General features: G+C 48.1%; 1 protein-coding gene across 4 annotated transcripts; it reads right to left on the bottom strand.

The window, feature by feature from the left end:
* Positions 1-2,130: 2,130 nt before the first annotated feature.
* Positions 2,131-20,500, bottom strand: LOC100344175 (phytanoyl-CoA dioxygenase, peroxisomal). 4 transcript variants are annotated; one of them, XM_070054964.1, is made up of 9 exons: positions 20,421-20,500; positions 19,282-19,543; positions 16,938-17,048; positions 16,178-16,346; positions 12,820-12,901; positions 11,432-11,613; positions 7,631-7,780; positions 4,655-4,789; positions 2,131-2,451 (listed from the first exon to the last, which is right to left on the bottom strand). In XM_070054964.1, the coding sequence occupies exons 4-9, from the start codon at positions 16,295-16,297 to the stop codon at positions 2,398-2,400; spliced, it is 723 nt and encodes a 240-aa protein (XP_069911065.1). In that variant the 5' UTR covers positions 16,298-16,346; positions 16,938-17,048; positions 19,282-19,543; positions 20,421-20,500; the 3' UTR covers positions 2,131-2,397. The 4 variants fall into 4 exon arrangements, with proteins under 4 accessions (XP_069911065.1, XP_069911064.1, XP_069911066.1 ...); XM_070054963.1 differs by having other exon boundaries at positions 19,282-19,340; XM_070054965.1 differs by lacking the exon at positions 20,421-20,500 and adding an exon at positions 19,823-19,953 and having other exon boundaries at positions 19,282-19,340.
* Positions 20,501-26,240: the final 5,740 nt, after the last annotated feature.

Raw genomic sequence — 26,240 nt, 5'->3', positions numbered from 1 at the left:
TCCTTCTCTCACTGTAACTCTGCCTTTCAAATAAACAAAATGAGTCTTTTTTAAAAAAAAAAAAAAGTTATGGCAAAAACAAACCTGATTTATGTGGTAGAGTTTCCATTAGGGGTATTTTACTATTAAAAAAAAAAAGGACACAGGAATAAAAGGTGAGTCGAGGAAGGCTTGCAGTATAGACAGTGAGCAAAGACCTTTGGTTTTCCTATGCTGGGAGTACCAAAATTCATACAAGGGAAGCCTTTCCTTTTGTTTCGTTTTGTGCTTTGTTTGAGCATTAACTTCTAGATTAGTCTCTGCTGAAAGGAACAGCAGCCTAGGCCAAGCCCAGCCTCTGAGGCACCAGGCAGCCCTCATTCTGCCAAGCACCAGTGCCATCCCCTTTATAGCTCCTCCTCTCTCCTCCACTCGCCAGGGATCCACACGGACGATGAGCAGTGCCCATTCGCTCAGCTGTTCTTTTCCTTCATGGACAAAATACCATGGATAAAATGTGACGTCCTGATTGGTTGGCTTTCACTCACAAATACACATGGATAGAAACATCTTGTGCTATCTACTTTTCCTACAGAAGTTTTTTTTTTGTCTTTTTTTTTAATGTACTTATTCATTTGAAAGCCAGTGTTACAGAGGCAGAGAGAGAGAGAGAGAGAGAGAGAGAGAGAAAGTCTTCCATTCACTGGTTCATTCCCCAAATGGCCACAACAGCCAGAGCTCTGCCAATCCAAGCCAGGAGCCAGGAGCTTCTTCAGGGTCTCCCATGCAGGTACAGGGGCCCAAGGACTTGGCCATCTTCTACTGCTTTCCCAGGCCATAGCAGAGAGCTGGATCAGAAATGGAGCAGCCAGGACTTCAACCAGCACCCATATGGGATGCCATCAATGAAGGTGGCTGCTTTACCCACTATGCCACAGCATCAGCCCCCAAATCTACTCTTTTCAAACAAGCTCCACCCACTATGCCACAATGCCACACACACACCCCTTTTTTTTAACACTGAAGTTTGAAACCAGCTTGGAAAGTTTAGTCCAGAACAAAACAGTGTTGCCTAAGTGCTATCTATTCACACTGGCATTCCTTCTTTACATCTTAGCGCCATTCCACAATCCAGTCTGCTCAGATCCTCCCCAGGAGTCCCTTGGCAAGCCTGGTTTCCAGCTGGAACAAGTCCTAAACAAGGTGTCCCTACAAAGAAACCAATGAGAAAGGTGATGCTAGATTTAGGGACATTTCTGCTTAGCAGAATGGCAAGAAAGCAACTCTGTATTTTTTCTCACTAAAGTCCTAACTACAATTTTAAAAATCAAGACTGTGTTTCCTTGCTGCCCTCCACTGGTCCAGAAATATGGTGCTGTGGTGAAGTCCTCTCCAGTCCATGGATACTTCCAATCCAGGCAAAAGTACCTAAAACTTTCTCTGTACCATGAAGGAAGTGGTGTTTCATTCATAAATGCTCAGGCTTTCAACTGCCCTGCCCAACAGAACACACAATCTGAACAGAGGAAAAGATCAGAAATAGGGGCTGGCGCTGTGGCAATAGTAGGCTAAGCCTCTACCTGCAGTGCCGGCATCCCATGTGGATGCTGGTTCAAGTCCTGGCTGCTCTACTTCCAATCCATCTCCCTGCTCATGGCTTGGGAAAGCAGTGGAAGATGGCCCAAGTGCTTGGGCCCCTGCACTCACGTGGGAGACCCAGAAGATGCTCCTGGCTCCTGGCTTCGGCCACGTAGGGAGTAAATTGTGGATAGAAGATCTCTCTGTCTCTCCCTTACAGACAGAAGATCCCTGTCTGTAACTCTGCCTCTCAGATGAATAAACTAATTTTTAAAAGAACAGAAATACCAGCTGGGTTTCTTAAGGAGAACAGTTGGGTTGAGGAAGTTGTGCAAGGAGGCCTGTGTCAGAGCCTGGATGTTCACCCTTACTGTGATGTCATCATGCCCTCCTTACACCATTCATAAAAGGTCAATGTGTTATATGGTGTTCTCAGTTGGAGAAGCATCTGTCACGACAGGAAATTGGTAGGCTGTGGGTTTATCAGGACAGAAATGCAAACCTCAGCTCTTCCTGAGTTCCAAAGCATTCATTTCAGCAACTGAACGAAATAACCGACTTCACACACTGAAATTATATGTCAACTATCTTTATTAATCTTGTTGTAACCCCAGATGATTTTCCTTGAGACAATACTATTTCAGTTTTACTGTTTTTACTTCCATCACCACACCCTCATTGCACTGCAGAATTAACTGTATGCAATTAAGTACCTGAGCCATGGTTTGTGATTTTGTTAACGAGTGATAGCACAGATGACACCATCACAAGGGAAGGGTTTTCTTCTGACACCTGGTTTTGTTTTGGGTTCCTGTAGGAGAGTTTTAGCGAAGGGTGGTTTCAAAGGTTGACTCGTTCCCCCTTCACAAGTCGACTTCGAAATATCCAAACATCCTGGAAATAAGGCCAAACAGAAGGAGTTTATGAAACACTTCTATTTGCCTACTCACCATCTACATTGGGATAAATAGGGGAAAAATTCCCCATAATTGCTACACTGGTTAGTAAGTAAACCATGTTCTGAGACTCCAATTAATCTAACATCTAAAATAGTGCCACCACACTAAGTCAGTGGGGGCCCCACATCGCCAGCCCTGGCTGAGGTGGTGCACCTGCTAACTGCAGGGAATGTCTCGTAACATCGCCAGTTCCTGAAGAGTTTCCTCTGCACTTCCCTGCCGCCCTTTATGCTGACTGCTTGAGCCATCTAGAACATTCTACTCCTGATTACATCCTGACAGGGAAAACCAGTGTCTTGGGTTACTAATTTGTTTGTTGCTTTTTTTCCTTTGTTTTTTGATGACACAATTTAGAACTCCTTGTTTATTATTTATTTCTGGGCAAAAGATATGGTGGAAAGGATGGTTTTAGGATTAGACCTCTGAAATCTTATGTTGCTTAGGGAACTTGCACCAACCACTGGGACTCATGTTCTCCTACACAGCATGGAGCTGTGCTGACTGCTCCTTTCAGTGTGGGAGAAGAAAACAGGAGAATGGACGTGAACGTGCTTTGATACCTCACAAAGAATTATAGAGCAGATCACAACAATTAGCACTGCCATTCTCAGTAAGCCTGAGGAACAATGACCTGCTCGATAACTCAATTAAATATAGGAGGTATTTATTCAGCACAGCCTTGCTGAATGTCAAACATATGTGCAGCTGGACCTCATCATATCTTCAGGGCACTGGTTCCAGGACCCCCAGGGAATACCAACATCTGAGGCTGCTCCAGTCCCCCATCTGAGTATCAAGTAGTGTATAAAACCTGATCTAACCTGTGCACATCCTCCTGCCTACTTCAAGTCATCTTTAGAGTCTTCATAATATTAGTACAATGACTATGCTATGTAAACAGTTGTTCTGGATCATTCAGGGACTAATGACACAGACAATTTGTCTGCTGGTCACTGGTAGCTTTGACTGTCTGCTCGTTAATAAGGAACAAGTCTGTACATATTTGGGACAAGTGGAATATTTTTTCAAATGTTTCCTCTTGTCTTTTATACTTTGGATGATTGATCTACAGACGCAGAACTTACAATTAAGCAGAGCTGACTGCATCTGTGTTTATCCTATGTTAAAATTCAGGGTGTCAGACAGAAGTCCCAGTGGACAGATTAGGTTATCTGTGTGAGGCATTTTAAGGACTGAACAAAAGGCAAGGGACAAGATTTAGAGGGAAAAATGCCAAGGCAAGACATGTCAGCTGGGGTCACACTTGCAGGTAATGAAGGAAGAAGATTCTCATGCCGGGAAGCTACTTCAGAAGGTGACTGGCAACGGCTGGTGGCTGCCTTGGCAGGCAGTGTCCTACAGCACACTCAGCAGCCCAGAGTCCCTGTGATAGCCCGTCTCCCTAGGAAGCATTTGCGATTGCACTTGTCATTATCTATTACAAATTAAATAACAAGAGCAGATAAAATGCACATATTATAGGAACTAAGGTCACCACGTTTAGTTATTTGCCTTGACTGATAATCTGTCTACTGGTCTTCAGCAGAATATCCACTAGCTAAAAATGATGATGTACGCGTGATGTGTGTCCACTAAGAGAGCATATGCAGCACTGTTTCATGGCCCTACTCAATAAATGTTCCTGATCTTTACCCCTGCTGTATGCAAGCTGCGCCTCTCCTCAAACCCCAGAGGCAAGTTTACCAAAAGGAACATGTGCTTGGGCATTGCTCTCTGGCAGCCTCACTGGCTTCGCTAATGGCCAAATGCACGATTCTGTGGTGATACTGGAGGCCTGTGATGGCCATCCCGAACTTGGACCTCCCTGCTCTGCCTTCAGAAGGTAGCATTTGGTGCTTCATTTTATCTCACCGAAATCTGCTTCCTACTTTTGTTCTTGTCTGTGCTGTGTGCAACAGGTCTGACCTCGCACTGTGGGACCTCCGCAAGACACAGAGCTGCAGCTGCAGGTGCCCGGGTCCCCTGCAGGGGGAAGCAGGTGCAGCCGGAAAGGCCACTGCCACTCTCAGTGTGGCTCAGCAGTGCACTCTGCACCTCCCAGAATTAAACTGGGTGGGAGAACCGTGAAGCATCTGAAAACACACCTGACACCTGTACCTTATTTTTCACAAGCGTACCTTGAAGTCCATGGTGTCCTCAGGGACGTGGAATTTAGCCGCCATTCCTATAACTTCCTTCGCAATGTTTTCTTGGCTGGTGCCTTCCACATCAATGTAGTGGCAGTCAGCACTGGCGTAATGGCAGGCAATTGCCTGTGGAGAGTGGTGAAACTGAGAAACACATCCCATTGCTGCCAGCAACCAACCAGGCAGGGAGGCCTTCTCTTACCCAGCCAATTATTTCAGACAGGGTGGGTTTCTACACTGGAAGCCTGCTCCATGGGACACAAAATCAGTCTCTCTGTAGCTCATATCCTTCCCTCTCCCAGGACCCCAGTTAAAGCCTAACTGAAAATTTACAAATGGTTTTTAACCAGGTGTGATAACTGAGGCAGCTGAGCCGATCATTGTTTTTTAAAAGGTGTAGATGGGGGGCTGGTGCTGTGGCATAGTGAACTAAGCCTTTGCCTACATCACCGGCATCCCATATGGGCACTGGTTCGTGTCCTGGCTGCTCCTCTTCCAATCCAGCTCTCCTATGGCCTGGGAAGGTAGTAGAAGGTGGCTTAATTACTTGGTCCCCTGCACCCATGTGGGAGACTTGGAAGAAGGTCCTGGCTCCTGGCTTCAGATCAGCCCAGCTCTGGCCATTGCAGCCAATTGGGGAGTGTACCAGTGGATGGAAGACCTCTCTCTCTCTCTCTCTCTCTCTCTCTGCCTCTCACCATAACTCCGCCTCTCAAATCAATAAATAAAAACATAAAAAAAATAAATTGAAAGGTGTAGATGGGGGAAGAGGGGGAGGCAGACACCCATATTCCATATCAGAGTTCAACTTCAAGGGAGGCTGCTCCACTTTCAATCCAGCTCCCTGGCAGTGTGCCTGGGAAAGCACTTGGGTCCTTGCCCCACACAGACTTCCAGGATTCTGCTTTCAGCCTGGCCCAGCTCTGGCTATTGCAGCCATTTGAGGAGTGAACCAGTGCATCAAAGATTCTCTCTCTCTCTCTCTCTCTCTCTCTCTCCCTTTCTCTGTCACTCTGCCTTTCAAATAAAAAATACATCTTTAAGAAAAGAAAAGGTATAGAGGGGACAGGAAACACAATCCCCTAGGTGAGAGAACTTTGCCATGGGATTTTCCTAAGCCTCACAAAACCAGGTATCCCAAGTTGCCCGTCATCTTCTTAGTTCCAAGGCTAGTCCCCCTGCCAAATTTGGGAGGGTTAGTATTCTGATGGCAAGCATGAAAACAAAAGACACCGTGGAAAGAAAACCCATGCCCACCTCCTCGCAAATCAGAGGGAACACTTCAAGGCCAAGGCCGCTGTTTCCTTCAAGGCAAAGGCTTAAGTTATGTGGTTCTTCCCGTTCTAGAAAAACTTATACACAGACCTAAGTGGCAAAGCAACGTTAAAACTCACTGTCTTTGCCACAGGTCAGATATCTTAAGGTGACTGCACCCTGAAGGAGGACTTACTACTTTCCCCAACACATGGAGCTTCCAGAGAGTGGAGTGCCAAACTCCGTTTCCTTAGGTGAGCCCCCGTGTAGCCACAGCAGAGCCCCAGGCAAAGGCAAACATGTGTGCGCTGGCATTCACATTGTTATGTCATGATGATTAATATTTTTCCAGGGCATTAAGGCTACTGAAAACATCCTGGAGGAACACTGCACAGTCATCTAGTAAAACCCACAGCGACATTTGCATAACTGTCCCTGCACCTCCTCACTCCAGTGGCTCGGAGGGCTGTGTGAGTGCAGAGTCCAATCCCATCTTCTATTTAAGATTCTGGCATTGTTGCACAGGATGGGTTGTTTGTGTTCATTGTGACTTGGGAAAAATGTAAGGGACCTTGATTGCTGAGGTTTTATTGGAATCCTCTCAATTTTTTTAAGTGTTATTTTTTTTTTTTTTGAGAGGTCAAGTACAGAGACAGAGAGAGTGAAAGGTCCTCCATCCGCTGGTTCACTCCCCAAATGACCACAATGGCCAGAGCTGGGCCAGGCCAAAGCCAGGATCCTCATCCGGGTCTCCCATGTGGGTGGAGGGACCCAAGCACTTGGGCCATCTTCCACTGCTTTCCCAGCCATAGCAGACTCTGGATTGGAAGAGGAGCAGCTGGGACACGAACCAGCAGCCATATCGGATGCCAGCACCACAAGCAGAGGCTTAGTCTACTACACCACAGCACTGGCCTCATCCCCTTAAATTTTGCCGCTTGGGAGGCTGCCTCAACTTGCCTCAGCCTAATCTGGGCCCTACGGAGCCCGGGGAAGAAAATGAATGGATGGAACATGAAATGTGACCCCTGACCTTTGGCCTCAGAGAGGCTTCAGGGATTGGTGGGAACAGCATCATGAACTGGAAAGCCCCACTGGGCCCCAAAGGAGCTCCAGTATTGGGTGTGGACAGCATGTTATCCTGGGAGAATGTGCACCCACGGGACTGTCAGTCTGTGAGACCAAGAAGTCAACCATCTGGGGTGTGTGAGGATCCTCATTCCCTTTTGAATGCAAGCAATGAAATTAAAACCTTCTAAGGCCAAGGGATTAAAAAAGATATATATATATATATATATATATATATATATATATATGGCTGCTGTTCGTTCTGGCTTCAGGGCAATCAATTCAGAATCAATACAACGTGTATTGGATCAATACTGTTTTCCCAGCAGTAATATTAACATGAAGTTCCCTCCAGTTATCATCTACACAAGCATCTAAATTCCACATTTTAGCCCCAGAAGAAGCCATCCCGAGCACGTTCATGTGTCAGTAGTCAATATCCACATGATTAGGATCCTGAGGTTCTCTGGCTTCTCACTGATAAGAGCCAAAAAGGCACAAGGCCCAGAAATTGATTTCCTGGTAAACAAACTGTACTAAAGTCCAGTTTAGTTAAAACTCGCACACCCTTCACATTTTCATATATCTTAAAATTTTTGTTTCTAACTCATCATCTCTGAGAGCTGCAGCAACGTGAACGCATACCTTCCGGAAGCCTTGGGTTCTGTTCCGCCCGGATCCATGGATGAGCAAAGGATGAAAGAAAACTGTGTCCCCCTTCTCCATCACAAGGTGCACGCGGGCGTTGTTCTTCTCGTAGTCCTGGATCCCGTGGTACATTATGTTAACTCCTCCCTGCGACACACAAGAGAAGACACAGCTAAACGCGAGGAAGCAGCAGCATCAGTAAAAACTTGTTCAACGGCTCACCACGGGAGCACGGGCGCTCTCTGTTCTTCCAAGAGAAAGAGACATCTGAATCAGAGTCTTGGAAAAGTTTTCAGGGGCCAGCACTGTGGTATATGGGTTGAGCTTTTGCCTATATTGCTGGCATCCCATGTGGGCGCCAGTTCAAGTCCTGGCTGCTCCACTTCCAATCCAGCTTCCTGCTAATGTGCCTGGGGAGGCAACAGAAGATGGCGCAAGTGCCTGGGTGCCTGCACCAATGTGGGAGACCAGGAAGAAGCTCCAGGCATTAGCTTGGCCCAACCCCAGCCCTTGCAGCCATTAGGGGAGGGAACCAGCAGATGGAAGCGCTCTCTTGCTCTCTCTCCCTCTCTTTCCCTCTCTCACTGTGTGTGTGTGTGTGTGTGTGTGTGTATGTGTGTATCTCTGCCTTTAAAATAAATAAATAATTATTTTAAAAAAATAAAGAAAGCCAAATTTTTCCATACGCAAAAGCCTCTCAGGTGTCTGGTTTGAGAAGTCATGTGTTGGTATTAAAATCTTTGAAATTTCATGACTGAGTCAAACAGGAAGCCTCAGACGGGCTTTGCCTTTTGGATCAGTACAGGGGTCACCCTTCCCGCCCTCCTCCTGACCCTGCCAGCTGACTCTGTAACAGTCTTTGCCAGCAGTGTCCTCTCCCAGAGCTCGCGAACATTCTTCTCCATTACAGGGCCGCGTCTCTGAGAAGCCAGTCCTTCTGAAATAGGGGCAGGGTGGAAATGCTCAATTTGTACTTTATTTACTTTTTGCTCAAAAGCATTTATGTCATGTCCTTAGTAAGAAAAAAAACCAAAAGAATACATTTGGTGTTTGTTTAAAACTGTTTCCAAAGCAAGTTATCGCTTTAGGTAATGGGTTACATCTTTATTGCAGAAACTCAAGTGAGAAGCATGTAAAGCTTGCAAGCCTCAGGGTGTGTGTTTGGCTTAGCTGTGTAGATGCCTGCACTCCACATGAGGGGCCTGAGTTCCATACCCGCCTCCAGCTTCCTACTAATGCAGACCCTGGGAGGCAGCAGGTGATGGGTCAAGTACTTGGGTTCCTGGGGCCGGTGCTATGGCACAGTGGGTTAAAGCCTTGGCCTGAAGTGCTAAAACCCGCAATCCATATGGGCGCTGGTTCTAGTCCCAGCTGCTCCTCTTCCGACCAGCTCTCTGATATGGACTGGGAAAGCAGTGGAAGGTGGCCCAAGTCCTTGGGCCCCTGCACCCACATGGGAGACCCAGAAGAAGCTCCTGGCTCCTGACTTCGGATCTGCACAGCTTTGGCCGTTTTGGACATCTGGGGAGTCAACCAGTGGATGGAAGACCTCTCTCTCTCAAACTCTACCTCTCTCTGTAACTCTGCCTTTCAAATAAATAAAATATCTTAAAAATAAATAAAATAATAAGCTGTAAGCTCCTATTTTAAAAAATTACTTGGGTTCCTGCCACCCACATGAGAGACCTGGCCTGAGCTCCCAGCTCCTTGGTCTCTGCCACTGCGGGTTTCTGGGAAGCGTGAACCAGTAGATGGGAGTGCATGCATGCGCTGTGTTTGTCTCTGAAAGAAAAAGAGAAGGAAGGAAGGGACAGAGGGAGGGAGAGAGACAGAGAGCGAGGGAAAGAGAGGGAGGAGGGAAGGAAGGGAGAGAGGAAAGACAGACAGCGAGAAAGACAATAAAGTTCACAGTGTGGGAGTTTACATGGGTCACTGGGGGGCATGGAGGCAGGAGCACCCATTCCCCTTCCCAAGGGATCCCAAATCCCATGCCTCTGTCTGCGCCCACTTCCCTGCTGCAGAGTGGTGAACCTTGACCCAGTGCCCTTCTCTTCTGGTCCAGGTGGAAATGTGACCCAGGCTCCGTGAGTCAGACCCCCCAGCCCCGCAGCTGCCACCACTCTGAGCCCCGCAGAGGGGCACAGCCCCAGCCTGGCCCTGGAGTCCTACAGACGTTCCCTCTGGCCTAAGGCATCCAGAGCCTCTCCTGCTGCTTACTTGCACTAACTCTCACCAAAACTGGAACTTCATGGATGATCTCACAATTCCAAGTTTTTCTAACAGGATCAGACTCAAATATTTTCACGTGACACTAATCATCCGTGCAAGAATTCTAACTAACGGAGACGAACGTTCAGAGGTTCTTCATTTCTGAAGACCCACAACCCCCACTTCCTGCTCAGCCGCAGGTGCTCTTCCAGCCCAACCGTCTCTCAGGCCTTCCCAACCTCCTCATATTATGCTTCAAATGCTCATGGTCTCCTTCTGGTTCCTCTGGCTCTGGACGCCCACAGCTCCAGTGCATCCTGGGCCAGAGTGTCAGCCTATTCTTCCTCAAGGACTGATCTGATGCCGCCACTCGTTGGCTTAAAGGAGCTTAACAGTCCCCAGCATCTACAGCTGCACGGATGCACAAAGCCAGAAAGTAACTCAGTGTTTACCTGTGATTAAGAGAGCTTATCTCGCCAGCGCTGCAGCTCACTAGGCTAATCCTTCGCCTTGCGGCACCGGCACACCAGATTCTAGGTCAGTCGGGGCACCAGATTCTGTCCTGGTTGCCCCTCTTCCAGGCCAGCTCTCTGCTGTGGCCAGGGAGTGCAGTGGAGGATGGCCCAAGTGCTTGGGCCCTGCACCCCATGGGAGACCAGGAGAAGCACCTGGCTCCTGCCATCGGATCAGCGCGGTGCGCCGGCCGCATTGGAGGGTGATACAATGGCAAAGAAAGACCTTTCTCTCTCTCTCTCTCTCTCACTGTCCACTCTGCCTTTAAAAAAAAAAAAGAGAGAGAGAGAGAGCTTATCTCGATTGTGGTAGGGATTGCACAAGGGTGTGTTTGTGTTGTGTGTGTGTGTGTGTCAAAGTGATCATGTTATAGATTCAAAATATGCTCAGTTTGGGGCAAAGATGATGACTGGGAAACCCACATGCCACATCAGAATGCCCGGTTTGAGTCCTGGTTCCTAGGCTTCTGGACCCAGCTTCTTGCTGACGCACATCCTGTGACACAGCAGGTATCAAGTGTGTGGGTCCCTGCCGCCTACGGGGGAGACCTGGCGCAGCCCTGGCTGCTGTGATCATTTGGGGAGTGAACCTGCAGGTGGAAGAGCTCTGTCTCTCTCTCTCTTTCTGTCTCTCTGCCCTTTAACCCAGGCCTCCTGCTTGAGCCATTCTCCCCGGCGCAGCCCTCCACAGAGCCCCGATGGCCTCTGCAGTTGCAGCACACGGTCCCATCCTCTTCTCCGCTCTCAGAGCCACGGTCAGTGAGCAGACTCAGGGGGCACGTATCACCCACATCCAGGACTGAAGTGCTATGTCTTCCTCTGCGATTAGGCCGTGCCATCTCGGGCCCTCCACAGCACCTGCTCAAGTTCCCCACCTGGGCCGGTTTTCAAATGCATGTTCAAAGGACAACTACACTGGGTGTTTGGTCTGACATCCGGCAACTGGCCCTGATCGCATTTCTAAGTCTCGGGACAGCGCTTGGCTAAGAAAGGCAGTGCCCTCTCCCCTGTATGCTCTTTATGGATGCTGAGTGAAATTTAAAACTGGGAAGGAAATTCGGCTCCTAGACAGACCTACCTCCCACTGCGGGTAGTCGTGCGGCTTCAGGGGGCCTTTGTGGGTGCCGGGAAGCACCACCAGACAACCGTTGTTCCGGTCAATGTGCTCCATCGCGGTCCACGCACAAACAATGAGATTGCTGGGCCGGAAGGGGAAAAAGTGCAGATCCTGGTGCAAGGGATGACGGGACGTCTTCTTGCCTGAAAGAGAACCTGCTGTTAAAAGCTGTTCAAGGGCAGACAAGAGGCCCCGTGGTTAAGACACTGGTGAGGACATCTGCATCCCAATTCAGATGCCTGGGTTTGATACTCAGTCCTGGCTCCTAACTCCAGTTTCTTGCCACTCTGCACCCTGGAAGGCACTGGGTGAAGATGGTTCAAGTACCTTAGTTCCTGCCACCCAGGTGGGTACCTGGATTGAGTTCCTGGCCCAGCCCCAGGCATTGCAAGTATCTGGGGAGTGAATCAGAAGATGGGCTCTTTCTTGTACTCTTTTCTTCTCAGATAAATATTTATAATTTTAAATAAATAATCAAATTAAATCTAATATCTTAAAAAGACATTTGTCCAAGTCTCAGAATTCCTTATCCTTTGCCTGGAAAACCGGAAAAATGACCTATCCCCAGGCAAATGAAACAACACTACAGAAAAATCAACCTCGAGAGAGAAGCAACCAACTGGATGTCAAATCAACATGGGGAGGGGCCGGCACTGTGGCATAGAGGGTAAAGTCGCCATCTGCAGTGCCACATCCCATATGGGTGGGGGTTTCAGTCCTGGCTGCTCCACTTCCGATCCTGCTCTGTGCAATGGGCTGAGAAAGCAGTTTACTGTGGCCCAAGTCCTTGGGCCCCTGCACTTCCAGGGGAGACCCAGAAGAAGCTCCTGGCTTTGGATCAGCCCAGCTTTGGTCATTGTGGCCATTTGGGGAGTGAACCAGCCACTACAACTGCAGGAGCAAAGCCAGTCTGAGCCAGAAGCCTGGAAGTTCTGCACCAGCAAGGTCAGAACATCAACCTCACATATTTTAATTGAACAATTTTTTTCTATGTTCTCCTTAATAAGAAGAGTCCTGGAGCCATTGTGGTGGCACCGCTGGTTAAGTACCACCTACAATGCTGGCATCCTTTATGAGCGCTGGTTCAAGTCCCGGCTGCTCCACTTCCAATCCAGCTCCATTCTGATGTGCCTGGGAATCAGCAGAAGATGGCCCAAGTGCTTGGGCTCCTGCCACCCATCAGGGGAGACCCAGAGGAGCTCCAGGATCCTGGCTTCAGCTTGGTCCAGTGCTGGCTATTAGGAGACATCTTGGGAGTGAACCAGCAGATGGAAGATCTCTCTCTATCTGTAACTCTGCCTTTCAAATGAATAAATCAATCTAAAATAATAAGAAGAAAAATCCTTTACCAACATCTGGAGGTTTGTTAATCAGCATTGTGTTCATGGCCATAATATTGGGTCCGGTGAAGCACTCCACATATTTCAAGATCTAAGAAAAATAAGGGGGAGGGGGAGGAACAAAGTTTCATGGGCAATCAGAAGTACAGACCAGTGGCGCCAAGGCCAACTACTCTATGACAGGCAAGATGGTAACAGTCAGTATTTCACAACACTGCGAACAAAGCATTGCGGAAAATCCAGAAACTGGAAACCACTCTAAATCTACAACCCGTTGAATTGGGCAGGCTTGTCTGAGTAGCTGGGAATATAACCTGTTTCTCTTCTACAAGAAAGGGGTGCGTTTCTGTAAGGTATCAGCCTAGAAGGCCAGGACCAGCCCTTCTGCCACCCAAAGCCACAGACAGTGCCCAGGGAGAAACGGCTTCCTTTTTCTTCTTGGAGACCCTGCACAAGAACGACCCTGCCTAAGTGGGCCCAAGGGGAGCATCTGGCCCGGCAGCTGGGTTTGAGTCCCAGCTCTGTGCCCAGTTCCAGCTCCCTGCTTGTGCCCACGCTGGGAGGGAGCAGCTGATGGCTCAAGTCGCTGGGTTCTTGCCACCCACGTGGGAGACCTGGATTGAGTTCCAGCGCCCACCTTTGGCAGGCCCAGCCCTGGACACTTATGGGCATCTGTGGAGTAGAATTGTGAGTGGAGATTTCTCCATCAGTCTGCCTCTCAGACAGTAAGAGAAGAAAGGAAGAGCCCAGCAGGATTCGCTGCTGTCAGGAGCGGCCAGGTCAGAGCAGGGCAGCGGCTCAGAGGACACTACACAACCAGTGTGCCCTCCCTTCCACGTCTTCACATAGGCGGGAAGCAGGCCCAGTCACAGGAAGCAGGCGTGCAGCAGTGGACAAGAAAAGCAAGTCCTGTGCCTGTGCAGTTGGAGGTCCCGTGAGAATCAAGATACTGACTCAATCATGACCTGGGAGCATTGTGTGGCACTGCCAAGGGTGAGCTGCACCTGACAAGGAGCGGTGAACTGGTCCCAGGATCTTGGGATTTGGGTGCTGCGCCACACAGGGACCCCAGCCACAGACGCCCAACTGAATGCCCATGACACATCAGGCCAAATAAGCCTTACACGATGCCTGAAAATTAATGCCATCTTTCACAAGAACCCCTGAAGATGAAAAGTCCCGCACAGATAAACCCAAGACTCAGAAGTCAGATCAGGGAAGAAGACGGCATTCACGCGTGGCCGGATCTGATTCCAAAACAGGAGGCAGAGCCCACTCCTCCTCACAGCCTGATCTCTGCTAGGTCGGGAATGTTGGCAGTTACAGCCTGAAACACTTGACTTGTACAAACAGCTCGAGAGGCAGGCCTCATGGTTCCGTCTACACCAAGCCTGGTATTTTCGTCCCCTGCCTGGGCTGGTGCGTATAAACCCCCACTGCTGAGAGCCATCCCCACCATCCCTGTGTCCTCCGTAGTGTTCTTTAGCCAGTCACTTCCCTCTATTACATCAGCTTCCTTCTAAATCTTATCCCGAGTACTAACTTCCTGAAAATCGTTGAGTTCGATGTGCTGGTGATGCTTCCCAACACATGGACAGAGAAGTAACCATTCACGTAACTCGTACCCCCTGAGGGCGCTACAGGAACTGCCAATATTCACCCAAGGTATTCACAGCAGTGTTTCGCCAACCACAAGTTGTCACCCACCATCCCGCAGCCGAGTTCCATCTCCAGCACAGGACTGCAAGACAGTCCAGGGGGCCGCTTCCCCTCGGTCCTCTGTCTGGGACCTGGACATGACGGCACAGGTGGCATCCCTGTACAGCCCACCTCTGGGAACCAAGCTCTCTAACAGCACCTGCTTATAATTCCTATACTCCCTGGGAAGCCTCCTGCAAAGCCATTCCAAACAAATGGCTCGGAAACTAAGACCCCGGTATACTGCAGTTTGAAAGTTACCAGGTGGCTCCATGCGGAGGGCTATGGGAGGATGACAGGGACCCACTGTAAGTGAAAAACACAAGGTGACAGCCAGGAGGTTCCTGATCCCCGACACAGGCAAGGGGTGTACCAGTGAGAGAAAACCCGACACATACACTCAACAGGGAGCGAGGTTTTGGGGAGGTGGGGTCACTCCTTTTTGCCTCATGTCTTTGTGTACTGCTTAGATCTTTTCTGTAAATACGGTTTACTCTTAAAGAATAATACTCTTGGCTGGTGCCATGGCTCACTTGGCTAATCCTCTGCCTGCGGCACCGGTACCCCAGGTTCTAGTCCCAGTTGGGGCGCCGGATTCTGTCCCTATTGCTCCTCTTCCAGTCCAGCTCTCTGCTGTGGCCCGGGAAGGCAGTGGGGTATGGCCCAATAGCTTGGGCCCTGCCCCCGCATGGGATACCAGGAGGAAGTACCTGGCTCCTGGATTCTGATCAGTGCAGCACGGCGGCCGCAGCGGCCATTTGGGGGGTGAACCAACGAAAAGAAGACCTTTCTCTCTGTCTCTCCATCTCTCACTGTCTAACTCGGCCTGTCAAAAAAGAGAATAATACTCTTCTTCAAAAAAAAAAAAAAAAAAGAAATCTAATTTTTAAAACAAACGCATCGTGGGGCCAGTGCTGTGGTGTAGCGGGTAAAGCTTCAGCCTACAGAATCAGCATCCGATATGGGTTCTGGTTCGCTCAGAGGCTCAGAGGCTCCACTTCCGATCCAGCTCTCTGCTATGGCCTGGGAAAGCAGTGGAAGATGGCCCAAACCCTTGGGCCCTGGCACCCACATGCAAGACCCGCGAGAAGCTCCTAGCTCATAGCTTCAGATGCGCCCAGCTCCAGCTGTTGAGGCTATTTGGGGAGGGAACTGGCAGATGGAAGACCTCTGTCTCTCTCCCTCTCTCTGTCTGTAACTTCTATCTCTCAAGTAAATATTATAAAAAAAAAAAAAACAGAAAAGAAAAAAATACATGAGTTTACAAATCATAGCCTCAGGAACTTCACGCCCGTTGTCTTGGAAGGGCTGTGTCCCGTTCACCCAGAATTCTGTTCCTTCTCAACAGACACACGGCTCCTCAAGGCTGCCATCCCTGGCGCTGCGGGTGGGGTCATTCTCTGTCTGGGGAGGGGGCTGCTCTGGCTCTGGGCACTGTAGCATGGCTGAGCCCTGCTACTGCGGCATCCCCGGCTCCCACCCAGGAGAAGCCAACGCGTGCCAACCAAAACTCGCGAAATACCCACTGGAGGCCCAAAGCACCTCCAGCTATGGACTACAGCACTTAGAGCCACATGCGGGAAGGGGCAGGGGCAGCAGATCTGGGGGCAGGGGTGCAGGCTTACAGCCCGGTGAGCCACACACAAGCCCAGCACACAGAGCCTCTGACCTCGGGCAGGGTGCAGTATCTGAAGAGCTCCTCGTCTTCCTGGAAGTTCTGGATCTTGGTAACCGATTTCTCACTCAGGTTTTGCTCAGATTTCACAATGGCCACATCTTTCATCACCATTAAGCCCGGTGGTCTCACCTCCTTTCTGCAGATTCTTTCAAACTCACTCCTAGGAAAATAAATTTGCATACGGTGTCATGAAGGCAAGCTCCCAGCACCTGTCCGGCCCCGCCCTGCCAGAGGGACCTACAGACTCCAGGATGGGTTTCACTGCACAACAGAATAGTCCTGGCGACAGGGAGTGGACACGGCCACCTCAGACATGCCGGCCTCCTTACTACCAGGCAGGGATCACCCTACCACAATGAAAACATTGCTCAGCTGACAAACCTGCAGGGAAACCGTTTTGTGGTTTTGGTTGCACGGTAAAAATGATGGCCACAGGCCAGTCGTGTTCACCGCGTGCCAGCCCCCACTTGCTACGTTTTCCTTACTTGTCACTGTACTTAGTCTTAGCCGCTGGGATGGCTGCACTGTCCCGATGGCCATTGCACAGATGAAATGTAGCAGGGAGGGGACACGGAGTTGCGGAAACCTAGGCAGATGGCCCAGGACGCGGCCCTCAGTCTAGCCCAGAGCTCATACCCAGCTCCTAACAAAGTGAATCACTGCAAACACGGATCAGGAAGAGGTGGGTCTTGTCACGGGTCCTCATGCCACAGAACACACAGTTCATAACGAACAAACAGTGCTACCGTACCTGAAGCGCTGAATGTCAGCATGCGACACCAGATTCTTAATGACCAGATACCCGTTTTCTTCATAAAATTTTCTCTGTTCTAGGCTTAGAACATTATTATCCAGAGTATACCTAAAGAAGGAAAGATTTCCATAATATCTTTATAATTATAAGGAAACAACATGTATCAAGAACCTAAGAAATATTCATACTCTACTCTCCAATCTGTTATTTCTGTTCCTAACTGTATGGAACTAATCTAAAACAACCTAAAAAGCATGAACTATAATTAACCCCCCAAAAAACTGCAGTAATAAAAGAAAAATTAACCGACATTATGAGGGTACTTCAAAAAGTTTCAGGGAAATAGAGTAAAAATACAAGTTTATTGAGGTACAAAGAATTTTTTTTGAAATCTATGCATAGTATTTTCACAGTCTAGATTTTCCACAGATTTTTGAACACCCCCGTATATCCACTCAATAGATTACAAATCCAGCATTAAAAAAAAAAAAAGGGGCATGGGGCCAGTGCTGTGGCGCAGCGGGTTAAGCCGCTGCCTGTAGTGCCGGTATCTCATATGAATGCCAATTCGAGACCCAGCTGCTCCACCTCTGATCCAGCTCTCTGCTATGCACTGGGAAAACTGGAAAATGGCCCAAGTCCTTGGGACCCTGCACCAACCCAAGTGGGAGATCCAGAGGAATCTCCTGGCTTTGGATTGGCACAGCTCTGGCCATTGTGGCCAACTGGGGAGTGAACCAGTGGGTAGAAGACCTCTCTCTCTCTCCCTCTCTGCCTCTCCTTCTCTCTGTGTGTAACTCTTTCAAATAAATAAATATTAAAAATAAAGGGCATATGATAGTTTGGATGATGTTTCTTCTAATACGATATGAGGACCGTGATGTAAAGCCAAGACACTACTTGTGGGAAGATGCAGGGGCAGGTGTTTGGAGCAGCAGCGTAAGTCATCCCCTGAGACACCTACATCCCATTCCTGAGTGCCTGGTTCGAGTCTTGGCTACTCCATCTCTGATCCAACTTCCTCTTAATGTGCATCCTGGGAGGCAAGAGATGATGGCTCAGCGGCTTGGATTCCTGCACCCACGTCAGAGACTTGGATGGAATTCTGGGCTCCTGGCTTCAGCCTCGGCCTAGTCTCAACTACTGTGTTCCTCTGGAGAGTGAACCAGGGGGTGGTAGCTCGCTCTCTCTTTTTTTTGCCATTGTCTTTCTCTCTCTCTCTCTCTCCCTTTCAGATAAAATGAAAATACATCAATAAAAACTTAGAAGAAAAGTTTAAAACCTGCAAAAATATATCCAAAATAATTTGTAAGAGTGAGTGCCTTTCAGTAATGGAATTATAGATGAGTATATAAGATTTTTGGTGTAATGAATATAAGTGGTTTTTCAGATGGGAAACAATCCAATACACTTTTAATTTTCTGGTTGGTGCATTCGTAGAAGTAATCAAAGTGACAACATCCAAGTAAGTACACAGCATGTCCACAGACTCAAGCTACATAACCCACTCCTTGACATGAGCCCTTCTGCTCTGTAACACAGCAGGGTACCTGGACTCTAGAACAATTAATTATGCACTTGATACCACGTAGAGCAGAAGAAATGGTATCTGAGTTGTAGAAAAACTAATTACCCATTTGATCATTTTATATTGCATACATGTATCAAATTACAACATCATATCCCATAAATAAGTATAAATCTTAACCAGCAATTTAAAAATTGGAATTATTGCTAATAATATTTATTACAAGAAGAATATTTATGAAGGTCAAAGGTTTCTCTATCAAAAGTGACTTAAGTTACACCAGAGATGCTAGCTAGCTAATATGTCAATATAACTACAAGCTAATTTAAATGTAATATATATCATGCCTGGGTTATTAGTTATGTAGTTTCTGATGCTGTTCCTTCCTTCTGAAATTTACATATAGAAAATTAAAGTCAACATGTGAAACATTTTCCCAACTTTACTGATTAGAACTGGTTCTGGGGGACTGGTGCTGTGGTATGTATAGTAGGTTAAGCATCTGCCTGTGACACCAGCATCCCATATAGGCACCGGTTCAAATACCAGCAGCTCCAGTTCCAAACCAGCTGCCTGCTGATGGCCCGGGGAAGTAGTAGCAGATGGCCCAAGTGCTTGGCCCCAGAACCCTCTTGGGAGACCCGAAGAAGCTCCTGGCTCCAAATCGGCACAGGTCTTGCTGTTATGCCCAATTGGGGAGTGAACCAACAGATGGAAGACCTCTCTCTTTGTGTCTCCTTGTCTCTCTGTGTAACTGTTTCAAATAAAATAAATCTTTTTAAAAAATAAAAAATCATAGTTAGATCTACTTACTGGAATTGCTGAGGCTGGAAACTGGCAGGGGAAGCTGTCCCTGAAGTGGAGTGGGCTACCTAGGACGTGAATTAAGGCAAATAAGGTAAAACCGAGGAGCCAGCCGTTCCGAGAAATAGCCCTCCGTGCTAGTTCAGTTCTCACGAGACAGGCATCTTCCTGAACAGACGCGGGAGCTCTGACTTCACTCCTCCTCGGACAGGTGCACACCGCGGCTAAGGCGCTTTGGCCTCTACCACCTCACTTCATCTTCACAAGGACCCTGGAGGTGGCCGGAAGATGAAGAACCCCCCGCTTTGGCATTTGTGAGCAGGGCTCTGGGCAGCCTCAGAGAAAATGGCAAAGTCCTCCTCCGGATCACCTCCCGAGACCGCAAAGCAAGAAACGGAGCCCCTAAGGGCGCACGGAGGATGGAGCAGAGACACGGCCTCCTCCCCGCTGCCCGGCTCGCCCTGGGGGAAAAGTGACCTAGAGGGGACAAGCGCACGCAGGCCATCGCCCCGGGCCCGGGCCCGAGCAGCGCGCGCAGGCTCAAGGATATGATGGCCGCAGCCGAGGGGTGGCCGAGGTGTCCCAGCAGGATCCTCAGGCGGGCGCCAGCGCGCAGCTGATCCATGGTGGCAGCGCTGAGACCCCATGGCCTCGGACTTAACTCTACAGGCAGCACCGGAGGCGGGGCGGCCCCGCCCAAGACCGGGGCGTGGACTCGCGCGGCACTAGGGATCCCTGGTTCGCCGCCCCGGCGTGGGCTGGCCGGGCCACCGGGCTGCGGGGACGTCCTCCAGGCTACCGGGGGAAGGGGGAGGGTCCTCCCGGCAGCACCCAGGCTTGGGGGCCAGGGACTGGACGGAGGCCGTCCAGTGACCCGTGGCTGAGCGGAGAAGGGACCCAATCCGTTTAACCCCACGTGGCTCCCTTCCACTAACTGCAGAGCGCACGCAAAGTCAAAGGTTCACCCGTGCAAGTCACACGCCTGAGCCCTTTGGCCTGTGACCCCTCCTCCCCCAGAGTCCCCGAGGTATTAGAAGGACCTCGGGCCTGCTCCTTGCCCTACTCCCTGTTAACCTCCTCCGCCGCCCCCGGTCACCGCGTGCAAGATCCTGATCCTTTGCTGGCCGGCTGGGATCGCGGAGGCGCACCTGGCTTTTGAGCCCCACTTCAGAGGCTGAGCCTTGGAGGAGCAACTACCAGATGGGGAGCGACCAACTAGTGTCTCCCTACCGCCCTCGCCTGGTGAGCAGTAGGAACTGCAAGAAGAGAGAGAGAAAAAAAAAAACTAACTAAAAATATGAATGGGGCTCACCTGTCACCTACTTGGAGCTCAGACCTCGCCCGCACTGAGCCTGGCAGTGACTGCTTTCCCACCTACTTAGACCTGCACTGGTTATGCTGCTCTCAAATGCCCTCGTTGAGCAGGTGTGTGAAGATCCCTGCCCCTGCTCTGTTAAAACATTTTTTTAAGATTATGTTTCAATGTATGATTGTTACCGCGAGAAGAAGAAAATCCTTGAACGTCTACAATAGTCCTTTATCTGTTTAAACTCCAAGGGATGTTCTTTTCCTTCCTTCCTTCCTTCCTTCCTTCCTTCCTTCCTTCCTTCCTTCCTTCCTTCCTTCCTTCCCTCCCTCCCTCCCTCCCTCCTTCCTTCCTTCCTTCCTTCCTTCCTTCCTTCCTTCCTTTCCTCCTTCCCTCCCTCCCTCCCTCCTCCCTTCCTCCCTTCCTCCCTTCCTCCCTCCTTTCCTTCCTTCTTTCCATTTCTGTTGGAGGCAGGTGTTGAGCCTAGGAGTTCAGATGCCTGCATACCACATGGGCGTGCCTGGGTTCAATTCCCAGCGTCAGCTCCTGTCTCCAGCTTCCTGAGAGGCGGCGACGGCCCCAGTGGTTGGGTCCCTGCCCTCCACACTGGGTATCTGGACTGTGGCAGTCTTGGATTGAGTTTCTGACTTGAGCCAGCGCAACCCATGCCTTTGTGGGAATTTGGGGGAGTGAAACATCCAATGGGAACACTCTCCTTCCCTGTTCCTCTCAAAGACATTTCTTAAAAAAAAAAATTTAAACAAATGTGTTCATTTACGAACCCATGGGGAATTAAAACAATTTTTTAAATAAAGGGGTCATTTGGTTGATGTTATTTGCATTCTTAAGCAGCAATTTGGACTACTTGGACATTTCCTGAGTAAGCATCTTCAGGAACTGTAGTGTTTATCTGGGGCCGGTGCTGTGGGTAGCAGGTAAAGCCGCTGCCTGCAGTGCCGGCATCCCATATGGGAACCAATTCGAGACCTGGCAGCTCCACTTCCAATCTAGCTCTCTGTATGGCCTGGGAAAGCAGTAGAAGATGGCCTAGGCCCTTGAGCCCCTGCACCAACGTGGAAGACTTGGAAGAAGCTCCTGGGAGGATCCTGGCTTCAGATCAGCCCAGCTCTGGCCGTTGCAGCCACTTGGGGAGTGAACCAGCAGATGGAAGAATCTCTCTCTCTCTCCCTGCCTCTCTTTCTCTCTGTGCAACTCTGACTTTCACATAAAATAAATAAAGCTTTATTAAAAATAAATGAAGTGGGGGCCGGCACCGTGGCTCACTTGGTTAATCCTCCACCTGCAACACCGGCATCCCATATGGGCCCCGGGTTCTAGTCCTGGTTGCTCCTCTTCCAGTCCAGCTGTCTGCTATGGGCCGGGAGGGCAGTGGAGGATGGCCCAAGTGCTTGGGCTCTGCACCCGCATGGGAGACCAGGAGGACGCACCTGGCTGCTGGCTTCGGATTGGTGTAGCTCCGGCCATAGCGGCCATTTCGGGGGTGAACCAAGGAAGGAAGACCTTTCTCTCTTTCTTTCACTGTCTAACTCTGTCAAATAAATAAAAAAAATGAAGTGTTTAATAATTATTTATTTAAATTTGAGTGGCAAAGCAAGCGAGCTGGATGCTGAACTCCAGACCCCGTCACCAATGGTCTACATCATATTGCCTCTAGGATTTCTTTTCTTTCTTTCTCTCTCTCTCTCTTTCTTTCCTAAAGAGTTATTTATCTGAAAGGCAGAGTTCCAGAGAGGCAGAGACAGAGAGAGAAAGAGAGAGGTCTTCCATCCGCTGGGCCACTCCCCAGTTGGCTGCAACAGCCAGAGCTGCGGTGATCCGAAGCCAGGAGCCAGGAGTTTCTTCCCGGTCTCCCACCCGAGTGCAGAGGCCCAAAGACTTGGGCCATCTTCTACTGTTTTCCCAGGCCATAGCAGAGAGCTGGATTGGCAGTGGAGCAGCCAGGACTTGAACCGGCTTCCATTTGGGATGCCGGTACTGCAGGTGGCAGATTTACCCACTATGCCACAGCACCGACCACACCCCCCCTCAACAAAGGATCCCTGACACCTCCAAAAGATGGTGTCTCCCTTGCTGGAAGATATGTTCACATCCTAGTCCCCAGGAAAAGGTGAGTGTGGCCTTGTGTGGAAACATGGTCTGTTTTTTTCCATTCACCTTCAGGGTCCTGAGATAAACTCAGGCTGGGACCATTGGGGCTAGGCCACTGGGAGGTGCTAAATCTAGCACAACCACAACAAAAATCTCTCTGGGTGATTTGACATGCCCCTGCTCCCCACCCCACCCCCATCCTGTTGAGAATGGTGGATCTGTGGTATTCGGTGGTGAAGAAGGGATGGGGGGAAGGGACTAAGGAGGGAAAAGTCACACTCACGCACACTCACACACTCGCACACACAACACATATGCTTCCCGTTTACTGCCATTCCTTTAGATCTGAATTACAATTTCAGTTCTGCACCAGAAATTGAGGTGTTCTCATGTAAGAACAATTAAAAAAAAAAAACCAGGATAAAGACATTTCCAATAGCACAAACACAACTAAGACATAGGCGGTAGTTTGAAGACAATGAATCTTGATGTGAATGGAAGGGGAGAGGGAGGGGGAAAGGGGAGGGTTGCGGGTGGGGCCCTCCACCAAACACTGTAACTCCAAGAAGTTCAGACTCAGCGACCCATTAACAAAGAAAGCTCAACAGGACGCTTGCTTACTCAGAGGTTTCCAGCACACTTTATTTTGCAGACCACTGGCCTGCGGCTCGAGGACCAACGTCTGTATAAATGCCTGTGAAACGTCCGGTTAGCTTCAGTTCTGTCTGCAGCAGCCTCTCGGGCACCAGCCGCCACACAGGGCTGCAGTCCAGGTTTAAATTTTATCAAATGCTTTCTCTGCATCTATTGAGATAAACTTATGGTTTTTCTTCTGCAGTTTGTTAATGTGGTGTATCACGTTGATTGATTTGCACACATTGAACCATCCCTGCATACCAGGGATAAAACCCACTTGGTCTGGGTGGATGATCTTTCTGATGTGTTGTTGCATTCTATTGGCCAGAATTTTATTGAGGATTTTTGTTTCTATGTTCATCAGGAATATTGGTCTATAATTTTCTTTCAATGCTGCAACTTTTTCAGCTTAGGGATTAAAGTGATGCTGGCTTCATAGAAAGAATTTGGGAGGATTCCCTCTTTTTTGATTGTTCTGAGTAGTTTGAGAAGAATTGGAGTTTGTTCTTCTTTAAATGTCTGGTAGAATTCAGCAGTGAATCCATCTGGTCCTGGGCTTTTCTTTGTTGGGAGAGCCTTTATTGCTGTTTCAATTTCTGTCTCAGTTATGGGTCTATTTAGGTTTTCTATGTCTTCATGGTTCAATTTAGGTAGGTTGCCTGTGTCCAGGAATCTATCCATTTCTGATAGATTTCCCTGTTTGCTGGCATACAAGTCCTTGTAGTAACTTCGGATGATTCTTTTTATTTCTGTGATGTCTGTTGTTACTTTCTGTTTTTCATCTCTGAATTTATTGGTTTGGGTCTTTTCTCTTCTTTTTTAGTCAGTTGGGCCAATCGTGTATCAATTTTGTTTATTTTTTCAAAAAACCAGCTCTTTGTTTGGCTTTTTTTTTTTTGTAATTTTTTTATTCAATCCTGTTGATTTCTTCTCTGATGTTAATTATTTCTCCTCTCCTACTAGAATTGGGTCTGGTTTGCTGCAGTTGTTCTAGATCCTTGAGATGCACTGAAAGCTCATTTGTTTGGTGCCTTTCCAATTTCTTGATGTAGGCACCTACTGCTATAAAGTTTCCTCTTAACACTGCTTTTGCCGTATCCCGTAAGTTTTGATATGTTGTATTGTTATCCTCATTTACTTCCAGAAAGTTTTTGATTTCTCTTTTGATTTCTTCTGTGACCCAGTGTTCATTCAGGAGCTTGTTGTTCAGTTTCCATGTGTTTGCACACACTCTAGGGATTCCTGAGTTGCTAATTTCCAACTTCATTCCACTGTGGTCTGAGAAGCTGCATCATATGATTCTAATGTTTTGAATTTGCTGAGACTTGCTTTATGGCCTAGTATGTGGTCAGTCCTAGAGTGGGTTCCATGCACTGCTGAGAAGAATGTAAATTCTTTAAGTGTAGGATTGAATGTTCTGTAGATATCTGTTACATCCATTTGGGCTATAGTGTCGATTAAATCTGCTGTTTCCTTGTTGATCTTCTGTCCGTTTGATCTGTCTATTTCTGAGAGTGGAGTATTGACGTCCCCCAGTGCTATTGTATTGGAGTCTACATCTCCCTTTAAGTCCCTTAGCATATGTTTTCAATAAACCGGTGCCCTGTAATTAGGTGCATACACATTGATAATAGTTACATCTTCCTATTGAATTGATCCTTTAATCATTATATAGTGCCCCTCTTTGTCTCTGTTAACAGTTTTTGTGTTAAAGTTTATTTTGTATAATATTAAGATGGCTACACCTGCTCTTTTTTCATTTCTGTTGGCCTGGAATATCTTTTTACAATCTTTCACTTTCAGTCTGCATGCATCTTTGTTGGAAAGATGTGTTTCTTGTAATCAGCAAATGGATGGGTTTTGTTCCTTAACCCATTCAGGCAGTCTGTGTCTTTTAACTGGAGAGTTGAGGCCATTAAAGTTCAATGTGACTATTGATAAGTAGTAACTTTGCCCTGCCATTTAACAAAGATATTTTCTAATATAAGCTTTTAACTTCCTGTGATCTTTTACTGTGAGGTTTTTTTCCTTTTCCATCTTTCATATTGATGGTCATGTTTCTGTGTTTCTGTGTGTAACACATCTTTGAGCATCTTTTGCAGGGCTGGACGAGTGGCAACAAATTCTTTCAATTTCTGTTTGCTATGAAAGGTCTTTATTTCACCTTCATTGACAAATGAGAGCTTTGCAGGATATCATATTCTGGGCTGGCAGTTTTTCTCTCTTACTACCTGTGATATATCTCGCCATTCCCTCCTAGCCTGTAGGGTTTCTGATGAGAAGTCTGCTGTGAGTCTATTGTAGATCCTCTGAGAGTAATCTGATGTTTCTCTCTTGCACATTTTAGAATCTTTTCTTTATATTTCACTTTGGTGAGTTGATTACAACGTGTCGTGGTGAGGATCTCTTTTGGTCATGTTTACTGGGGGTTCTATGAGCTTCCTGTACTAGGATGTTTCTGTTCTTCTCTAAACCCAGGAAGTTCTCTGCTAGTATCTCACTACAAAGGCCTTCTAATCCTTTCTCTCTCTCCATGCCTTCAGGAACTCCTAGAACCCAAATATTGTTTTTTTTTTAAAAATAGTATCCTGTAGATTCCCTATATTTTTTAGATTTCTAATTTCCTCTTCTTTTTTTGGTTTGACTGTATACTTTCCTGTGCTCTGTCTTCTAAGTCCGATATTCTCTCTTCTGTTTCACTGACTCTGTTTTTAAGGCTCGCTAAATAGTTTGTCATTTGAACAATCGAATACTTCAATTCATTTTGATTTCTCTTCACTATCACAATTTCCTGCTCTACTAGTTTCTTCATTTCATTTTGATCCCTCCTTAATATTTCATTTTCTTTTTTTTTTTTTTTTGACAGGCAGAGTGGACAGTGAGAGAGAGAGACAGAGAGAAAGGTCTTCCTTTGCCG

Source organism: Oryctolagus cuniculus, chromosome 13, assembly GCF_964237555.1.
Source record: "Oryctolagus cuniculus chromosome 13, mOryCun1.1, whole genome shotgun sequence".
Taxonomy (NCBI): domain Eukaryota; kingdom Metazoa; phylum Chordata; class Mammalia; order Lagomorpha; family Leporidae; genus Oryctolagus; species Oryctolagus cuniculus.
This window is presented reverse-complemented; position numbering and strand designations above follow the sequence as displayed.

Coding starts and splice junctions, on each gene's coding strand:
- LOC100344175 (XM_070054965.1), bottom strand. CDS start 19,897: ATGGATCAGCTGCGCGCTGGCGCCCGCCTGAGGATCCTGCTGGGACAC. Junction 7,781..11,431: donor ACGACTACCCGCAGTGGGAG/GTAGGTCTGTCT, acceptor TGTGTGTCGCAG/GGAGGAGTTAACATAATGTA. Junction 4,790..7,630: donor GAACCCAAGGCTTCCGGAAG/GTATGCGTTCAC, acceptor CACTCTCCACAG/GCAATTGCCTGCCATTACGC.